The 21,569-nt window shown below is 38.2% G+C and overlaps 1 protein-coding gene across 2 annotated transcripts in view; it reads left to right on the top strand.

The window, feature by feature from the left end:
* The window catches only part of LOC122780660 (homer protein homolog 3-like), a 39,948-nt gene that overhangs the window by 10,274 nt on the left and 8,105 nt on the right, over positions 1–21,569 (top strand). For both annotated transcript variants that reach the window (XM_044043779.1, XM_044043778.1), the window contains 6 exons: positions 7,166–7,322; positions 9,693–9,824; positions 10,144–10,251; positions 15,485–15,493; positions 16,916–17,052; positions 19,103–19,259. In XM_044043779.1, the coding sequence (XP_043899714.1) occupies positions 7,166–7,322; positions 9,693–9,824; positions 10,144–10,251; positions 15,485–15,493; positions 16,916–17,052; positions 19,103–19,259 (700 nt within the window). The remainder of the gene's footprint in view (positions 1–7,165; positions 7,323–9,692; positions 9,825–10,143; positions 10,252–15,484; positions 15,494–16,915; positions 17,053–19,102; positions 19,260–21,569) is intronic.

Here is a 21,569-nt window from a genome sequence, read left to right as displayed (position 1 = left end):
AATGGAGCATGAAGCCCTGCAGTAAATGCAGACGTGTAGCTCAGAGGAAGTGCAGTCAAGCCAACTTGTTTTCTGATGGCTCCCCGAAGAAAGAGCTCAGCCCTGCACTCTCTCTCAGTCTTTCAGTGCATCAGTGTAGAAGTCAGTGTGTTTCTGGCCTTTGCTGCAGGCAGCATCCAAACACTGCTGTCATATTTCTTTGCTTTTTCAAAAACGGGCTCGCCCGCTCAGCGTAAGCTTGTTTGCTTCAGTCTTGACATTTCATTTTCATGGCGCGTACTCTGTGTGCACCCATATGCTTGAAATTCATCTGAATGCTTGAAGGCTATTAATTTATCATGAGGGTGTGGTGTAGCTCATGGCCTTAGGGCCGTGTGCCTCCTCCTTTAGGCTCACTGTGCTTTTATGTACAAAATGGCTTGTAGATTTTAGAAAAACTCCTCTGGTGTATTTTCTGGTCCTTTTCCACAATGATCAAGTAAATGTTTTATTTGGGGAAAATTAAAAGATATACGGACTGCAGTTTTATTTGTGGTTAGCATTACAACATGAGATGCCACCAAAATATGAACTTTAATGCAAGGATGACATCTTATAGACTTGAATGTTCCCAACATGTATGCATTGCAGTTTTTTAAATTGGCATAGAACATAAAAAAGTCCAAACATTGAACGATTTAATTGATGCCTTTGCAATTTGCTAATTGCATTGTTTCAAATTCAAGTCATTAATAATGCAGCCCTTGTTTTTGTCAGGCAAACCTTCAATTTCTTTGAGGCACAGTGGAGTTTGTTGGCTTTGCATCAAAATCATCGTATGATCTAGTGCCATGGTCGTCAAACCAGTGATACGTGAGCTTCCTCTGGTGGTACTTTGTAGAAAAATAAATAAATACTGTTCTACTGTATATTTTAAATTACAATAAATGAATGAATATTTTTTAATAAGCTTTCTTTCCCCTGACCCTCTGATGTTTTGGCTGCCTACTTTTTCCCTCGTCCCCTGCACACTGCACTGAATGTACAAAATGATACAAAAATATGTGAAAAATAAAACAAAACAAAAGAGAACAGCTTGAGTTCTACATAAATGAAAGTGACTTTGTAACAGTCCACTGTATTTCATTATGCTCTCAACACCTGGCTCAGTCTAGATTTATCACATCTCTAAATATCTTTAACATCTCTTAAATAGTATTTCCAAAATAGTAAGTCCTTTTTGGCAGGTTTTTAATCTGATTTTACCGTCTATGACACTTTTTTTCTTCACTATAGTCTGACTTTTTTTGTTTTTAAAGATGAAAGAACTGTTTGTAAAGACAGTTTACTGAGACACTGAGTTGAGTGGTGTATTGATCGTTTGCCATCAAGTACCACCTGCATTTTCTTGATATAAGAACTAAAGCTAACATTTGTGCTAAAGCTAAATCATGGTACATTTAAAATAGCATTATCTAATTCTCCTGTGCATGTCTGTGGTGAGATGTTTTGTTTTTTTTGTTTGATCCTATAAATTATTACACAGTTGTTTTTTTTCTTTGTGATTAGTACGTACGACAAGTAGTTTGGAAGCAAAAGACTTGCACACAGTGCTCAGCTTGACTCTAACTACCACAATTTGGACTGAATGATCAAAGATGTCTGTGAGTTGTGAGCCAGATAGGAGGCGAAACATTTCAGCTGCTCTAGGCCTGGAACAATTTCTTGATTCATCGATTATTAATCGATTACTAAATCAATTATTACTATTTTGATAGTCGATTAATCGGTTTGAGTGGTTTCAGATTTTTTTAGCTTCTTAAATGTGAATATTTTTGGGTTTATTTCCTTTATATAACATAGAAATCATTAAATCAGAATCATTTTGCGCTATTACTTGATTAATCGAGAAAATGATTGATTCATTGATTATAAAAATGATTATTTGCAGCCTAAACTCCTTCACACGCAAATCAAGAAAACAAACAGTAACTGAATTATCAAAAGTATCACATACCTTTTACGATAGTCATGGGTGAACGTCATGTTATGTCTATTACTTGCATGTTATCATGACATTATATGAGGATTAAAGCAGCAGTAAATGATGTATATAGACCGGGTTGCAGTCTGTGCTGATGAGGATTTGTGTTAGGCATCCACATTAGTGCACCCTGACTAGTTCAAATGCACTCCAAGTCATTTTATTCTGGAAACGAGCCTGGTCATGCGTGAAAGTGACCCGATGACACACATGTAATTTGCCCATTCATTCCATTAGGGCAGAGAGAGCTAAGTGCACGGGGTATAATGGTATAAAAAGTCATATAGCCTCTATAATTTCCTTAAAGAGTGAATGTCATGATGAAAACTTAACTCAATCAAGTTGCACTTTGAAACACATAAAATTATATTTCTTCTAAAACTGAGCCGTATGTAATTTGGACATAGTTCTTTCTCCACCACACATGCATGGATGAGTCGTAGTGAGTTTGTAAGAAGGAGGGGGATGGTTTGCGCGTTCAGTATGTATATGTACAGCACGTATGACCTGGAATAGATTAACAATAATTGATCCAGATGACGCCTCACTGGATTCAGGCTGACCGCAGGAGGTGGAGCTCTGCTGCATAATTTTCTCCACCACATCTTGTATTGTATGTATTTACATTTTATTTTACTCTGTTATACTTTTATTTGTGGTATTCTATAGTTTACTGAGAGGAATAACAGCAATGATGTGATTTGCGTCGTGTGTACGTCACTGAAGCTCACTTGGCTCCTCTTTCCTTTAGTGTAGCACCCAATAGTTTAGACCAGGCCTGTGTGAGTGTTGTTTGCTCCTCCTCACCTGAGGGTGACATCACTCATTTTATTCTGCCCTTATGATCAAACCTTGACTTGTCTGAGCTGATTAGCCTGATGGACATTTCAGACAGCAATGTAATGTTGGGCCAGTTGAATGATGGGAGGTTCGTTTTTGTGAGATCCACTGTGACGAATGTGAGATGATGTGCTGTCAGTCATCATTTCATATTTAGATGGTGGGAATGTGATAAAGAGGGGAGTGAAGCAATTTTGCTCTGAAGTTCTGTTTTGGCTTATTTGCTTAATGCGTTTAATGTCATGGTTATTGGTTATGGAGGGAGATAATTAGTTTTATTGAGTATAATTAAATACTTTCACGGTGCTGTTGCTGTACTTGATATGCGCCTGATAATATTACCCCCTGTCACCACAGACTCCTTCTCACGAAAAAGCTTTATTACAGTATCCTAAACATTTACTTTTTTCTCCTAACAAAGAAAATCGTTGTGCTGTCATCATCTCTACAATTGGTCCCAACATAGTTCACTGGGTAAATGGTTATAATGATTACCCTTAAGTGCACAATACATTTTTAAGCAGGTAAATATGATAACTCTTGCACTGAATCGCTCGGCAGAGAATTCATTGTCGTGGGAAAAGCATTCACGTCACCCTACCTAGAGCAAGGTTTTTCCTTCTGTCAAGGACACCGTGAAGATACTGCAGGGCCCCGCATCTGTTACTGTTTATTTTTAGTGGTGTGTTGTTTTTGTTTGAATTAAAATGAACCTGCAGATGTATGAAAAGCTATTTTTGTGATCATAATAAGGTGGAATTACAGAAGCAGATTCAAAAAAAAGTTTTTGGTCTGCTGTCACCTGCAAATGTTTGTTGCTAAATTTATTCACCCCCCCTCCCCCCATACTTGACTGTCAAATACAGGCTAAAAATGCCACAGAAATATCGTCTATCTAAATATATGTGACAATGTTATTTTCATGCTTTCAGTATCTCTTGTTGTGAAACGCACAGTGCCTTTGCAGACGTAAACCTGACATGAAAACACGAATTATGAAAAACATTCATCACTGCAAGTGGACATCAATTGGCTGCTATAGCAACGTGTTGCAACAACATGTCAATAAATGCAGCATCTTGTCTGTAAATACCTGAGGCTGCACTGAAAGCTTCTCTTGACATGTTTTCAGTGGAAGAAAGTGGAACAAAGCAATTATTCATTATAACAATTGCACACGTGATTTCCAGCTAAAATATGTCTTCAGTGGAAAAAAGATTTGAGAGAGAGGTTGAAAGGCAGGAACAGGTAGCTTTGATTTAAAGAAAAAACTGGCTTCAACATATGGATGAATTGGATTGAAAAGTAATAATTGGTGTCCTTGGTTAGCTGCCTCATGACAGGCTTTCCAATATTTTTCCTTTTAGGCCTCATGGGGAGACCTGAGCTAATTTTAGCTGTTTGGAGTCGTAACTGAGCTGCTACACATCAGGTACTGATTTCAGAGGAATTCTGACTTTGAATCATGCAAAGATCATGAGAGTAAAATTCTAGATTCGGACATGAACATATTAACCAATCAAACAGATCAACTTATTTTTGCGTTCACAGAAACATTCAGCAGTCACGTAGAACAAGAAGAATAATGTTATAACCAGAAATCCTGTTTATGTGACAACAACCAAACGGTGTTACAGTATTTATCTGTGTGGAGGAGAAAAGGTAGCTTTTACATCATTTGAATTAAAAGTAGGGCTACAACGATAATTTGATTAATCAATTATTAATCGATTACTGATTTTTTTTGATAATTAAAACAAGCTTTCTGAGTTTGAACACTTTCAAAATCAGAAATTTGAATGCTTTTTAGTTTCTTTGCACCATATAACATTTTGGTTTGTACATTTGAGAAAATCATCATTTCAAGGTTTGGAAAACAACGATCAACATTTTATGGACCAAACATTATAATTAAATAATTATGGAACTAATTGTTAGTTGCAGCCCTAATATAAATAAACAATGCACATTCTGAGAGCCAAGTGTCAATTTTTATCTAGTAACCTTTTCTGTTGTTCGGTCGGTCATCATTATTGTGTGTCAATATCTGCTACCGTCTTGGGCCTAGGGTGGCACCTAAATCTCGCTGTTATTCTCCATTGTAAATTGTAGCTTCAGCAATCTGCGTTGCAACGGGATCAACCATTGTTTGTATGCAAATGTACTGTAAGTCCAACCAAATCAAGCAGGAACAATACCTTATAGCCAGAGATGACCTACATAGTAAACAGTTATTTCTCTTGCTTAAAGAACACGGTCTCCTCCCAGTGTGTACACCATCCTCATTAATACTGGTGTGTATTTATATGTATATATATATATATATATATATATATGTATATGTATGTATATGTATATATATATATATATATATATATATATATATATATATATATATATATATATATATATATATATATATATATACATATATATACATATATATATATATATATGTGTATATATATGTATGTGCTCTGCAGCGGGAACTGCTTATTGTGTATATTAACATTATGCAGACACAATTAGCAGTGTAATGTTGCACTAAATTTCACCAAAGTGCTTGTGTATTTCCTCATTGTCCCATGAGTGTCCTTCCACCGTTGGAAGCAGGATGGCTAATTGGATTGCCAGCACTGAGCAAATCAGCTTAATTTGCATGATTTGCCCCATTACTTCAAGAAGTCACCAGTGACCTTCAAGTCTTTTTTAAAAAAACAACAACAGTCACATTTGGAATTTTTAAACATGTTTGTGCTTTTTATAGCTTTATTATAGTTCGTGCACTTGAAGGGATTGTGGAATCATAAAAAAACAAGGTTTTCACTCGGGCAGTTTATCAAAAGGAACGATAATGACATCCAATTAATTTTAATGATGTACAGAAGCGTTAGCCGTGTGACTTTGATCATTTTTTCTATGTTTTGAAAAAAGGACATAGCTCATTGTTGCTGTGAAAACACTTTTATGTTATGTTGCCCTATTTTTAAAAATAACACCACGGTCATATATTTCTATACATGCTGTAACAAATACTGTATATTGAGAAGGTTCAATAAAAATCACAGGTTTTATCATTTATGTCAGGGCTGTCAAACTCAATTACAGAGGGGGCCCAAATTAAAATCTGTGTCCAAGTTGAGGTCCAGACGAGGTCAAATAACAAAACAACCGAACAAATGATTTTCCATTGTCCATTTCCATCCGTCTTGCCTGATTCCCCCTGCTGTATTTCAGTAGAACAGCACATATCAAATGTATCTTAGCCAATAATTTGCTGTAGTTTTTGCTAGATGTATAAAGCTAAAATAGAGGGAGCCAAACACAAATGAGAGGCCCCCTTATGACACCTGTGACTTCTGTTTTCAAGTATTTGTTTGACATTGACTTAGAGCTTATTAATGAATTAAATACATGAATTAAATTGTATGCACACTATTAATTGTTATATTAAAATTTGCAGTGTATAACATTTAAATATAAAAACACGTTATTCAAACATTCAATCCAATGCTGATTAAGCCTTTCAGCTTCACACCATTCTCTGTGTGCTTCTCAGCACCGCAGAGTTTTGAGTTTGTGTCTGTGGCAACATCCCCGTGTTGCACACAGAGTGATGCATTTTACATCACACCTGACAGAAGGAAGGTGGAAGTGAAACAACTCCACTAGTTGTTGGCAAGACGGGAACAGGCAGCAGTTGGAATGTGGACCAAGTGTCGTCCTTTCAGAAAGCTCTGCAGTCTCACCTGAGGAGTGGGTAAAGTCGATGTCACCGCCACCCACTACTTGGCTGAAAATACCTAGAAGCAACAACAAAATGTGTGAGTGTGAGTGTGTCACATATCTGCAGCAGCGTCTCTGTCACTCACTGCAAAAGCTCAGTCATCCGTCGCCTTCAGTTCAAGTGAAGAAGAAGCTGCTGGGAGGAGAGAAGCCTCTTGAACGAGAGGTGAAACAACTTCAAAGAAGTTGCTACTGATTAAATGACCCTTTTGTCATTTTAATTATGTTCGTGTTTGTACATTGTGATTTTGACATCATGTTTTTCATTTAGATGTGTGTGCTTCTGTTTTGTACATTGTTATTCCGCCTGTACATTTTCATCATGCAAATTTAATGAGGTAAGATAGATACTGCTGATAACCACTCGTGCTCTTGTTCAACCACACAAACATGCAGAATACTGTGGACACTTCCAGCTATAGCCAAGCAACTGAAACACCCGGCTCATCTTTTCCACACTCAGTCACCGGCGGCATCAGGTTAACGCGCTCTCTTCTTCTGTTGTGTGTTTTAAAGGGAGCAGCCCATCTTCAGTGCCAAAGCTCATGTCTTCCAGATTGACCCGGCCACCAAGCGCAACTGGCTGCCAGCCAGCAAACACGCCGTCGCCGTGTCCTTCTTTTACGATGCCAGTCGCAGCGTGTACCGCATCATCAGTGTGGGCGGGACTAAAGTAAGACACACACACACACACACTGGTTTCCATGACTTCAGAGACTTACTCTAACTTTAACTGTAATTACTACTGGCCTAAACCTAACCCTGACTCTAACGTCTTCCCCTTAAAATGTAGTCATTTACGTTATGGGGGCTTCATTTTTGTCCCCATAAGGAAGACGAGATCCCATGATATGACTGAGTAAACTGATTTAGGGCCCCACAACATAAAGAATACCAGGCACAAACACACATACACACACAGGTTTGCACTGCTATTTTTCTTTGGACACGGCATTGATTTTCATTCTTTTGGACAACCTAAACAAAGTGTTATTCCCTTACCATAGTAAAAACAGTTTGAATACATACACTTGAGTTAAATCAAAATCAGTTTTGTTTTTGCATGACTTCTATACTGTAATTTGTGTCAGTCGGCAGAATGTTTCCTCTGTAGTATGTGTCATCCTGACTTTCATGTGATTAAGCCCACTCTTTGCATCCAGAGGTTCTTAAAATAAATACAAACATAGGAGTGCATTTGCAAAATATGCACATTGTCAGCAGGATATTTATAATGCATTCACGTAAACAAGATTAAAGCCCTAACGGGTTATCTTGTTGGCACCAAACTGAAACCCAGAGAAAGTTTGTTGTTTTCAGTCGAATGTGTCTTTTTTATTGAACAAACATTAGAGGCTTTGGGAGGAGAGACTAATGAAATCTACATTTGGCAACATATCCACGTCATCAGACCATTTTACCGGAAAATGTGTCTAAATAGATATTTGCACACCGCCACAAATTTTCTTTTTCTCTGTAGCCTGGTTGATAGATATATTTTTATTTATCTGCTCACGGCGAAGTCTCCAGTAGATTTACAGCATTAAACTGCGAGTGACACAGCAATAAAAGGTCCAGATTCTGCATAATTTAAATTCAAGTTACTGTGTTTATATTTTAGTCGAGGCCTCATTAAACTGCACAGTATCTATTGTTGCTATTGAGTGCATTTAAAAATGTCCAACACCAGCCTCATGCATGATACAGGCTGCTGCACAGTGGCCTCTTGTTTATCAGACGAAAATCCTCATATTTTCTTGTCAAGTGTGTACAATGGAAAAATAACGCTTTGTAATGAATTTGGCACTTAAAGGTGACGGGAATTATTTATATTCTTCCTCGCTGTCTTTGGATGCTGTGAACTGCTCATCCTTGAAAATTACTTTCTTTTGAAAGTGGGCTTTTGTGGTGTGTGAGAAGTAGTTTGGTGAATGCATCTGTCTAATGGTGCATAATGTGCAACACACCAACTTAACCACACTCATTGTAAGTCCTCAAAGCTCTGTCCATCAAATCGGGACAGGTTTTTGTAAAACTCCATTTAGTTCTTAAAGGGCCTGTTTGTCTGTCTTTCCCCCATGAACTAAATGCCTGTTCAAGATTCGCTATTGAAAACATTCACCGCTCTCATCTTATGCTTCTTTACCCACAACAATGAGACCGGGACTCTCTCCTTTTTTCTTGGTAGAGTTACTCCCACACACACACACACATATATGTTATGCTGTAAATTGAGCCTTCATCATATTGGAAGACTTGGGGACAGATAAATATGTGTAATCGAAACAATGCCTGTTGGGTCACTGTTATGTGGCATCCACATTTTTTACACAATTATACATTTCTCCCTGTGTCAATACCTTTCATTCATCTCTCAAAATTAACAGTTTACAGAAAAGAAAAAGAAAAAGAATCTGGGACCATAGGGGTGACCGTAGCTCAGTGGTAGCTCAGAGTGAGCTGACTTTCAACTTGAAGGTTCCGGGTTCTCCGGCTTCCTCCAACAGTCCAAAAACATGAAATATGAGGATTAGGTCAATTGGTCACTCTAAATTGACCTTAGGTGTGAGAGTGAGAGTGAGAGTGAATGGTTGTTTGTCTTTATATGTGTCCCTGCTATGGACAGGGTGTCCCCGGCCTATTGTCCTCTGTCAGCTGAGCACAGGGCACAGGGCACAGGGCCCCCCGTGAACTTCCTTTGGAAGATAAAGTGGTAGAAAATGGATGGATGGATTTCTTCCTTGTATCATAAGTCCCCCCCAAAAAATATCATCCAAACCTGTCATTGCTCTGCTTAAAAACAAAAGTGGGCAAAAACTTAACCTCCTTTGTCGTATTTACTCAGTGTGATCTAACGAAACATTGATATTCATTTCAAAACGTCAAATACTAAAAGAAAAATGTGTATTGTATCACACGGTATCTCCCTTCTATAATTTTGGTGGTAAACCTTCCTGTTCTTATTTGAAAACACACATTTATTTTTTAATAATTGATCCACTTACTTCTGTCCATTTATTCATTTTACTCTCTGTGGTGCCAGGCCATCATCAACAGCACCATCACTCCCAACATGACGTTCACCAAAACCTCGCAGAAGTTTGGCCAGTGGGCCGACAGCAGGGCCAACACCGTTTATGGCCTGGGCTTCTCCACAGAGCAGCAGCTGCAGCAGGTAAACAAAAGGAGTCTCTCATTAATTACTGAGTAGAAAGAGTCCCTTAATGACTCGGCAGAAGAGGACAGCGATGGGATGATCAGGACGCTATTTTCACGCAGTTTGGATCAGCTTTTAATGCGGCTGGATTATATTCACATCAGCTCATTATGTCACGCTTATACAAACGTACGCATGTGTGTTACATCCACTTTCTGCCTCCTGAATGTAACACACAGGTAAAGAAGATTTGAGAGAGTGTGTGGTTTCTTTTCCCGCAGTGTCCAGGTTATCTTGAGTGCTGTAACTCGCGTCTCCTTTCTTCCTCCACCTGCAGTTCGCAGAGCAGTTTAAAGAGGTGAAAGAGGCGGCCCGTTTGGCCAGAGAGAAATCCCAGGAGAGGTTTGAACTTGCCAACCCTGCACTCAGCATTGCAGCTCCCCAGGTAAAGAGCACCGCCGCCCCTTCCATGAAACATTAGCGTATCTATCTACATATATTTCTTTTGTTATTTTCGTCTGAAAACCCAAGGTAAAAAATGAATCTGATGAAATTATCAAAAGGTCAATCAGGCAAAATAAGTAAATGAATAATAAGGGAGCTTTTATGTAGTAATATATGGGTTTTTGATGGGTTTTAGTATTAATAATTTTATAGCATAACAATAAAACTGTTTTTATTTGCTATTTTGGAAATTTACTTTCCGAAATCCTCACTGTACAGTTTCACTGGGAATATTTTTCTCCTTGAGGGGAAAAAAAACAAAATTCAAAAATGCTTTTCTCCCAAGAGGAGTCTGTGGTTTATCCTCCGCAACTGGGACATGGTCTCTGGACACGAGCTGCTGTTAAATTTTGTGATGCTTCTAAACCAAGGAGACTAGACTAAACTCTGTGCATAAAATTGAGGCGAGTTGTTCCCCGTGTGAATTCAGGGCAATGAGATGCAAGATATATGATTTGTTAGTACTTAGTTGAATTGCCACATTTACTCCCTAATTGGAGAAGGCCTTTGTCTTGCTTGCTCCCCTTTGGGAGTACAAAAAGATATGATATCTGCAACTATTTCAACTTTGTGTGTTATATAACGTGATCTAAAAAGAATGTTTTTGGAGGGATAGACAGCATGAAGTGATTAAACTTGTGGCATGATGGTATTTGGCCAGTACAGTGACTTAGTTTGCCATTTTAACCTGTACAGAATCATCAGTGATTAGATGGATCCCCACATTTTTTACTTCACCTTCTTTCCCTCGCGAAGCCTGCACCTCAATGACACTGAAAGTCAGAGTTATATTTACTGGTGCAGTTCTTCAGACATTTACTGGGAGGACGTGACTCAGATTTAATTGCTCTAACTTTGGGGGAACATGTGTCACATATAAATCTATTCGAGACGCTCTGTCAGTCTTTTTTCTTTTTCTTTTTTTTAATATTCGGTTCCTCCACATATTAGACTTAAGAGTCTGTTTATTGTTGCTGTGGTGATGGGCCCAAAACACAGTAGTGCTTGTTAATGCGATGCAAGTCCACTGTGTGTAAATCTTTACAAAGCCAGTCAGTGATTAAGGCCGAGAGACTGCAGAATCATGACGCCAACACTGAGCCAAGCACCGAGACACTTTAAGAATAGCTGATGCTTTGTCTTGTCAATTTATTTAGTGCAGCAAAGGGAAAACACCTGTGGTGCCACAAAATCAAGCATCGATACCAAGGAGGTCAATGACGAGAGAATTCCAAACAGGGAAAAGAACAAAAGCTCCTCAAACTGTCTGATGTTTAACAATAAACATGTAATTCACTACAATTCATGCTACTGCTAGTATGAACGACACTGTTAGTATAAAAATAGTATAAACTGATAGTATAAAAATATTATAGCCGTGTCTTTACAACTGTGATAGGAATTAATACAACTGTTATATATATCTGCTCCTAGTTTCTCTCTACTGTCTCTACCCCCCTTTCCTTTTTTCTCCCCTACCTCCCTTCTCTCCCCTGTGTTTCCTTTCACCCCAACTGGCCGAGGCAGATGGTTGCGAGTCTGGTTCCGATGGAGTTTTCTCGCTGTTAAAAGGGAGTTTTTTTGGAAACTCTTCTCTTGTTTCTATAGTATTTTAAGGTATTTGCCTTACTACTGCCTTGAAATAATGTATGCTTTGGTTTGGTGCGATACACATAAATTTGATTTGAATGATTATTGTTTTCAACCACACCAGTTTTCCAGGAGAAGCAACTCTTAGAGCTCCTTAAACCACTCACTCAGTGCTTTTACCTGCACAGTTTACAGGCAATCGGAACTTGCCCAGTCCGAGTACACATGCTGAGGAGAGAATCGATTTATTTGCCTTGTACGACTGACTCTGCCTTCGTAGGTGGCGCTGAAACCTCTCTGTAAGCCAGTGCGTATTGAATCAGTTCCATGTTGGCCTTAACGTCACAGGGAAACATACAGTGAACAGTGAGATGGAGGACGAGATGGATCGTGCATGTGTCATACCTGCTGTCCATGTTAATCGTGGTAAAATCGAACATGGAAAATTTTAATGCATGCGCAGAACGCCAAGTCTGACTCCAGTCTGACTAAGTGTATACATGCTGGAGTAATCGGACTTTGAATATCATTATCCATATGTTTGTCTAATTGAGGCTAGCTCGCTTTAAGTTGGACTAACACGTTTACAAATTATTGTCTTAGTCCAACTGTGGACTAACTACATGTCTGCCTGTATGCAGTCTGGACAAGTAATGCTTTGTCAAAAAAACAGATATATAGCACATAGCTGATAGAACACGTAACCTTCCAGTCACGTAACCTCTTTAATATATAATCAAACTCATAACTAAAGCGTTCAAATTGATGTGATGTGGAGTGTAATGTCTGAAGTGAAGTAAAAGCAGAAAGCATGACCTGGCTCGAGTATAGTGAGAGTAGATAACTGATCAACAGCAGCAGTAGAGTGTATGTACTCAAACACAGTGTGATGTACTGGTCGTCAGTGACACAAACAGCAAGCAGGAGTGTTACTGTGGTAACTAGAGTCCTTGATGGTTGTTGTTGACTTTAAAGAACAATTAAAGTCAGTCAAGGTCAGACACCGCAGCGCAGCCTGCGCTGATTTTCTGGCTAAGACAACAGTCATTGATTTTGTGTCAGACAGTAAACTTGGTGGTGGCGTTGTGGCTAATATCACAGCATCTCACCTCTGAGTCGCTACAGCTCACTATAAAACACCTCACTGCTGAGTGTTAGAACCTGCGTGATAGAGAAATAATATCCCGTCAAAGCTATTGTGTGATGGTACTTTATGTATGAGGACGAAGCCAAATAAATGGGATCCAAAGAGGCTGTAATGCCAGTTGAGAGCTTGTTAGAGGTGATGTTGTGTTTATAGATTCTGTCTGTGGCCCATTATGCTCATTCTGAACCGATTTAATTTGAAAAGTATTTTGTAGTTTAACTTTTCAACTAAACAAAATGACATCAAAACCAGGCACACTTTGGCTGTTCAAGGTATATATACATACAATGGTGAACACCAAAATGCACTTTTAATCTTTTTATAAAACATTGGAACAGGGATGTGTATTTGCATAAGTACAACATTAAAATGAAAGGTTAGTAAATGGAACTCCAGTTACATACAGTGCTAACAAATGTATTAGACCATCACACAAAGCCATAGCTGCCCTAAATGAACAGCATTGGTAATAATCAAAATATTTTTTTATGTCTCTGTAATGGTTACTACACCAGTATGTAAAAGCTCTTTAACACAATTAAAATATAATTATTGTTAGCCATGAATTTTCAAAATAACTGTTTTACAAAAAATTTCTTGATTAAGATGCCAAATTATAGTTATTGACTTGCATTCCTGCCCAGAAGAATGAACAGTACCATTTATAATAGCAGTAAAACACAGGTTCAATAAACTGAACATCTCTATAACGTTACACTAATGCATATTGAGGCATTATGTACTGTTGCTTTGACAACTTTGCCTCTTTTATCCTGGATTTACCACAATAATATTGATATTATCTATCATGAAGTCAAGGCATAAATTGAAAATATAGAAGAGGAATATCGTTTTTGTGATAAGAGGACAAAAAACAAAAAGCCTTGGCATCCTGATCCACTAATAATCTGAGGGATGATGATGGTTTAAACAGTACTACAGAGAAGCTGTTCTCCGTCACCCAGTGTGTAAGTTTTGTTTGTTTCGCCTCCAGCTGGTCAATAACAGCCCTGCTGCTTACAGAATCAATCCACAGTGTTGCAGAGTTGCATCTCTGCAGCCTTGAGCTTCATGAAGCACATATTCAGAGTGTGATACGTGGTTGGCAGAAGACGATCTGCAGGCAGTAAAGCCCGAGCTTTCAGCCTTATTTGCAGAGCTCAGTGATCAGATGCGGGAGGAGTTGGTGAAGTCGATGAGATGGAGATCAGGAACGATAAACAGAGCGATGCAGCGAACGTCGTCTGATTGACAACAAGTGCAGAGATAATAAACAAGATTTGTGCTAAAGATAAAAATTATAGAAGTCACAGACAGGAACAGAACACAAGCGTTTTCCATTAGTACTTTGGTGTAAAAGACAAAAACAAAAACTCCTAAAACATAATTTAAATAAGGCTATTAAAGTTGTGTTCCTCCTGTTTTGTCTGGCTCATGCACTAAAAGTTCTTTATTTTTATCTTCTATACCATTATCTTATTTTCTGGAAATAGGGAAATAAGTATTGTCATGCATCAAATAAGACTTCACTTGTTCACACCATTAAATAAAGGATTAATGTGACAGATATCAGAGTGACTCAGAGTAGAGAAATCTTAAAAATATGAGCTATATCCTCTATCTTCTTGTTTTGTCCACAAACCAAAGACATTTGGTTTAAAGCAGGAAACGCTCACATTCAAGAAACTCAAACTGATTAATCTGTTATTTAAACAGTTGACGATTACTTTAATAATGAATTATGAATTGAAACTGATAAATGATTGCAGTGAGGGAGTGGGCGAGCGGTTCTAAGCACATACCTCTGATGCATTTCACACATGAATTAATAAATCGGGTTAGTGGAAAAACTGGAGCTTTAGGGAGCAAATGGACTGAAGCTCGGATAAATAAATAAATATCTGTGTGAATGTACCAGAGATGAACAGTGGTGCAAACACATCAAGATGAAAAAGCCTCTAAATATTTTAAATACCTGGAATACTGTCGATTACAGTGTCTTCTCCGAGGTTTGAGGTGTTAAAAAACAAACACACATTCACACATACACTTCTATTTGGCAGGTTTTTACTGAGGTGTTTGTGTTCTTACAGTTTATGATCATCCAAATTGTGCTGAAGATCAAAAAACAAAAAACATATTTATTCCTTTTTGGCTTAGTACTCACTGTTATGTGTCTCAGTGATCACCTGTCACTCAAGCAGTGTGGGCGGGACCTGATCTCTAGCTTCTGTCCTGCTCGTTACCTCTCTCTTCCTCTCTTAACTCTAATATAAAATCTGTTCATTCCTGAGAGTAATAGGTGATGCTTTCATGAACGGGGAACAAAGCAGGATTACTGTAAATTCATGCTGCTCAGTAACTTTTCTTTTTCTCCTCATGTTCTCCTCCTGCTCTCTGTTTTCCTGCTGCATCATGGGCCGTATTCATCTCCCAGCTCTCCCAGGTGAGTGAAACTCCACCCCCTAATCAAAAAGGAAAGAAAATATACACCTTCTAAGTGACTGTGGTGTTCACATACTTGCTATTGTATGGACTAGTGTGCTCAATAATTAATTCCAAGTTGACTTCAGAACAAATTTAGGTTCTGAAAGAGAAAAGCATTTGTTTGTGATGCCAGCGGCACGTTTTTGTTCTGAGCGCAGAGAAATGCACAGGTCATGGCAGCACATGACTAAATTCAGCCATTTTCTTCTTTTCGTTCACTGATATTATTGATATTACACACGGCATAAAAAGAGACACGCATCCTTTTCGACAAGTGGGAATTTGTGTCCGTTCTCTTTTGAGCTCAAGTTAATTAGTAGTTGGTTGTTTTGCAGGTTTGTGCTTTCATGTCTCTGCCGTGTTTTCACTCTGCTTGTTAGTTGTAAATTTGTAATCCTTTTTATGACTTAAACATGATCCACAGTATAAATAATTCAGGGATATGCTTAGGCGATCCGTTGACTTGACTTTGATTCTCCCTGTTCTCTGGTTCCTTCTTCTGGACACAGTTCTAATCCACAGTGTGGGATAAGCCTGGTGTTTTATTTACATATCCATCTATGAGGTCGGAGAGAGCAGATGAGCTGCAGATAATAAACTGTTGTCCTCCGGGGAACACAGACAGCCTGCCTTAAATGAATAATACAAGCTTTTTCTACAGTAAGTGCAGGGTTGTAAAGCTTCACTGAGGAAGCTGGTGGTCGTTGACAAGCTCAGGTTTCGGTGCACAAAGACCAAAACAGAAGGCAACAGCACTACAGAACCCTTGTCTGAACTAATTCATCTGAACACTATAAAACAAAATAAGGGAGGCTGAGCACACGCATGCAGCCTCCAACTGAGGGGAATGGTTTGTGGGAAAGAAAGCTTGAACCCATTTGTGGGCAACAGTGAAGGAAAATACCAAAGCACAAAGCAGGTTAGAGTCAAGACTTCTACGAACTGAAATGTTCATTCAAAGTTAGTTTTTTTTAATGTGGGATGACGATGAATGATTCTACTAATACTGTACTTAATTTTGCACATTTGAAATAAAAAAAAGAAGGGAAATATAAACAAACATTAAAAGTCAACTTCCAAATCTCTGAACGAGTTATATTACATTGGATATTGATAATTATCGTGATACATTTGAGATACATAAAGATTATTTATGGCCAAAAACAAAACCCAGTTGTCAAACAAACATTTTACACATCAAATAATAATTACTGTTGGATATTTTAGTTGATTGAATTAAATTGAACTTTCTTTTTTATGCTTCTCTAAGTATACTTGTGTGTCTCAGTAAAACACGTCAAATCCTCATTTCTACTAATCGTCGACTAATAACTGGACTGATACTGATGTGTTATTTTTTTCATCTGTCATTGACCTATAGGAGCTGTCAGAGGAGCGTCATTCGCCACCGCTGCTGACGGTTAACGGTCCGGGCGAGGAGAAGCTGTTTCGAAGCAAGAGCGCTGAGGTGGAGCTGACAGTGGAGAAGGAGAGGGTGAAGAAGATGTTGTCTGAAGGGTAATGATGGTGATTTTTCTTCTTTTTTTTATCTCGTGTGAAAGTTTATCAGCAGAACTTTCTGACATTTGTGGACATGCAGTGGACAATGCAGCATAGCAATAAATACAACGGTCCTCTCCACTATTAATAATACACAAAAACATATATAACCATATTTAAATGAAACAACAGGAGCAGATGTGTGTGTGTGTCAAATGCCACAGCTCTGCTACGTGAGAAGATGTAAATGCCTGAAGCACTTTGTTGAGCTGTGCACAGTAAATGAGGCCGAGGATGAAAAATACTCAACTCATAGGGAATGACCATTATTAACCGTTAAATTAAAAAGTCTTTACAGAGCATGTATTTGTGGTGATGCTTTTTTCCTCATTGCTTTATTGAAACGTTATTGATGCAGGTGCCAGAAATAGCACATGTTGTCTAACTCATTGCTCCACTTTTCACCACATGTCACTGAAGGCTTTTCACAGGTTTTTGGAGAGCTACTGAGCTGGTAATCTGAGGGGTGGAGAGGTTTCTTTAAAAAAATAAACAAACAAACTGAATGAATGAAGAACGGACAGCAGAGAATAAAAGAATGGAAAGGTTTGTGTCTGTAACCTCGTGGCTGCAGCAGAACGGAGCCTCACATCTCCTCACATCCCATCCAGATTTACAAATAAAGGTTAACTTTTGGAGCTATTTCTTTCCTGTTAATGCCTTATGTTTGTAGAAGGTGTTTTCCATCTTTCATTGCTTGACCTTGTACTGACATGTTGAATGTGGTTCATACACAACATCCAGTTAAATCAGAAACTTTGATGAATCCAATTTCTAGGATAAACAGATATGCAACAGATATGGTTTGCACGTGTAGGACAGGACTAACAAATGTGAATTCAGAATATGGACAACAATGTCGAGCATAATCTTCAGTATGGGGACATAAAACAACCTAACAAGTTTATTGTTAAGGTTTGAGTTGAGAGATTTTAAGCAAATGAACGCAGTGAATTTGTGCACAGTCGACTGCTGCTGAGTTTATCGCTGACCATTATTGATCACTCAACCTTCCATCTGAGACCAGGGAGCAAAAAAGCACTTGTCCTTGGCTGATTTACATCCCATTTTATTTTATGATTGTTATGAGCCTCTATACTACAGACTCTCTCTCTCTCCTCTGTTATGACGAGTAGTTTTATGGTTGCCAAGGTGTTGGTGTGGTCGCCATGGCAAAGACTCCACTTCCTAAACTCAACGTCTCATCCTAAAGCTCCCCGGTTTTATTAAATATCTCCTCTGAATCCTGACATTTATCGACACGCAGGACATAATCTCTCTTTCCCACACTGCAATAAGAGGAGAACACCTTGCGTTCGTCACTTAAATGTTTTATTTACAACTCTATGATGGTGAGATTTTTCATTGTTGAAGGTGATTTTACTTCTTTCTTTCTTTTTTTCTTAGTTATTTTTTTTATGTGACATGAAGATGAATGATTCTACTTATACTGTACTTAACTTTGCACATTTGAAATAAAAAAAGAAAGAAGGGAAATATAAACGAACATTAAAGCTCAACTTCCAAATCTCTCAAAGAGTTACATTACACTGGATATTGATCATTATCGTGATACATTAGAGATACATGAAGATTATTTAAAGGATTAAAAGGAGATCACCTTGCGTCCGTCACTTAAATGTTTTATTTACAACCCCATGGTGGTGAGATTTTTAATTGTCGAAGGTTATTTTGCTTCTTCTTTTCTTTTTTAGCAAAAATCTACATATAAACACTAGAAAAGACTTAAGTAACTCACCACTACATTTCTTGGGAACTATTTTCACTTAGACATCAAAACTGAGTGTGAGAATCATCTCCTGACTCTGCTGTGCACTTTGTTCTGGTGGTTTTACAATGGCAGCTGGCACACAGATACACAGGTAGTGTGTGCTACAATATCTGGGCGCAAATTATAACCAAAACAAAGACATGGTTGAGGCCTCAAATGACCATAAAAGTTATGGAATTTCAGTTGTTTTTTTGTTTTTTTGTGTGACTTGTTCAGGTCCATGTGTGAGATAAACCTGGAGGCCGAGCTCTTCACACTGCAGGACAGTAACGCTAAGCTGGTGGAAGCGCTGCAGGAAGCAAACAGCAGCGTGGAGCAGTGGAAAAAACAGCTGGCCGAATACCAGGAGGAGACCGACCGCCTCCGAGACCAGGTGACCATGCAGACGTTGTGTACTAGGGATTTTTCTTTTTACAGGAATTGTGAGGGAATGGTCATTTTGACATCGTTATTCTCATTTTTATTCAAAAAACATATTTAGAATGATGACTGTGTGATATTTGTGCAGATCTGTGAGAAACAAAGTCTTCAGTCTGTAGATGTGTGTAGGTCAGGAGAGGAATTAATCTAAAATGATAATTTGACACATATTTTGGCTTTCACAAATATTGCACCTCCAACAATTTGAAAATTTCAGTAGGCCGTATTGTGACTTCGATAACATTTCGACTAATTGTCCAGCCCTATTGTGTACATTGTAACACATTTATTATTAATGTTTGATAGAATCCAATTAGGAAATTAGGAAAATATACAATAATGTAGCTATGTAGTAATATTGCAGTGACGATATTACTTGCAATAACTATGAAAACAGTTCAACTTCAAATAAATCATTTACACTGTCACACTGCAGATGTTTAACAAATTCTCCTCTCATTTGGAATGTAGGCTGCCATATAGGGAAAAAATGACAAAACAAGAACCGTTATCTATCTTTATTGTAAGTTCTTGGTCAAACAAAACTAACACAAGGATTTGTCAATCTATATCTTTTAATTTATATATTTACAGTGTTTTGAAAAATATGATATCACAGTAACAATACCTTTTCTAATATCATGTATTTTGACTCATCTGTAACCTCCCGGTTTTTTTAACACTCTACAAAATATTTCGCTTTTTAAAAAAAATACAAATAATAATAATGTAAACACAACATCTGCCAATCGCTTAAGAAAAATAATCATACTGCTTAAATGCCCATATATGACATACTTATGGCATAAATAGTCTTATGTCCAGTCTAAATACCCCAAAAATGATTTGTATCTTGCAATCTTGTGATGAATTGATTTTAATCGTACGTCTACATCAAGTGTCAGACTAAATTCCCCTCACAAACTTGCTCTGTCCCAAACTGCAGATGCATTCATCATCCAGCCCCCCCCCCCTTGTGTGGATATTTCTGTTGACAGGCCCCCGTGATGATCACTGGGCCAGAATGCAGACATTTCATCTTTAATTTGGGGAGAGTATATCATGCCCTTGTTCATAATTTATAGCGCCTCTTCACAGGACAACAGAATTACTGCGTGCTGTGTCCAACTTCCATAAAACTATTGTCTTCAGTGACGTAAAACCTCTTTGTGGTTTCATCTTTGTCTCCAAGTCTGGGTGAAGGTTAACCACACCTAATACATGTACACGCAGCTACAGAGACACTGCAGCAAAGTCAACCAGGTGGCTAAAAGTAGAGCAGGCCTCAAGGGTTTGGCAAAGGTTTTCTTTTTGAGGGGGGCAGGGATGGTTTTTTTCCCCCCTTCTTTCTGGGGACTGGACACCCTATACTGCCCACCCCCTCCACTCTCTGTGGCCCAGTTGCAGGACGGAGATAAATCACTGTTGGAGCAGCAGACGGAGCGAGGTTGGCATTGGCTGATTTATTTTCTATTTTTTTCTTCTCCCTCATCACATGCTCAGATTCAGCCATGTTGGTGTTCATCAGCGACAGAAAGACGCCGGTGTATTTTGGTCTTCCTGTGTTGGGTACGACCGCAGCTCGGGTTTAATGACAATTGTTAGTTTGTTACCGAGACAAGGTTGTTTTTATTTCTTATTTTAAAGTTCCTTCAAAAACAAAGGAAATCAAAGTGCTTTGCATAAAACGTGAGGGCGTGGACTTAATGACATTAAGTTTCCTGTTAATTCTTCATGTTGGGTATTTTCTAAGTAATTACATTACAATTACAATTAACATTACATTCTTTTAATTTAACCTTTTATTTTTACGAGGAAGTCCCTTGAGATTAAATCTCTTTTTCGAGGGAGATGTGTCCAAGAGGCACGCTGGTACAACAAGAGCAAACAGAATAAAAACATATCAACACCTAACACTAGGAATGGAAATCAGTATCGGTAAGTATCGTTATCAGTACGATTTTGGTCAAAATCACTGGATTGGACAGATGAAAATGTATAATCCGATACTGTCCAAAAAGCCTTTATATCGCATGCTTTTCTATGCACAGACTGTAAAAATATAAATAAATATCAGCAAAAGCATTTTAGCTGAGTCATGTTTGGGCTGTTTATTTTCTTCTTTTGGGGAGAGCAAATCAGAATCTCACCAGAGAGGAAAGAGTTGTTTTATACTGTTTAAATTTCAAAGTTAACACAAACTCTGGTGTTCTTGTACAACTACAGTGTTGTTTTTCTTCATTTTGAATTGTTAATGCACCAT

This window comes from Solea senegalensis, linkage group LG14, assembly GCF_019176455.1.
Source record: "Solea senegalensis isolate Sse05_10M linkage group LG14, IFAPA_SoseM_1, whole genome shotgun sequence".
NCBI classification, from domain to species: Eukaryota; Metazoa; Chordata; class Actinopteri; order Pleuronectiformes; family Soleidae; genus Solea; species Solea senegalensis.
Note: the sequence above shows the minus strand (reverse complement) of the source record. Positions and strands in the feature narration are given on the sequence as shown.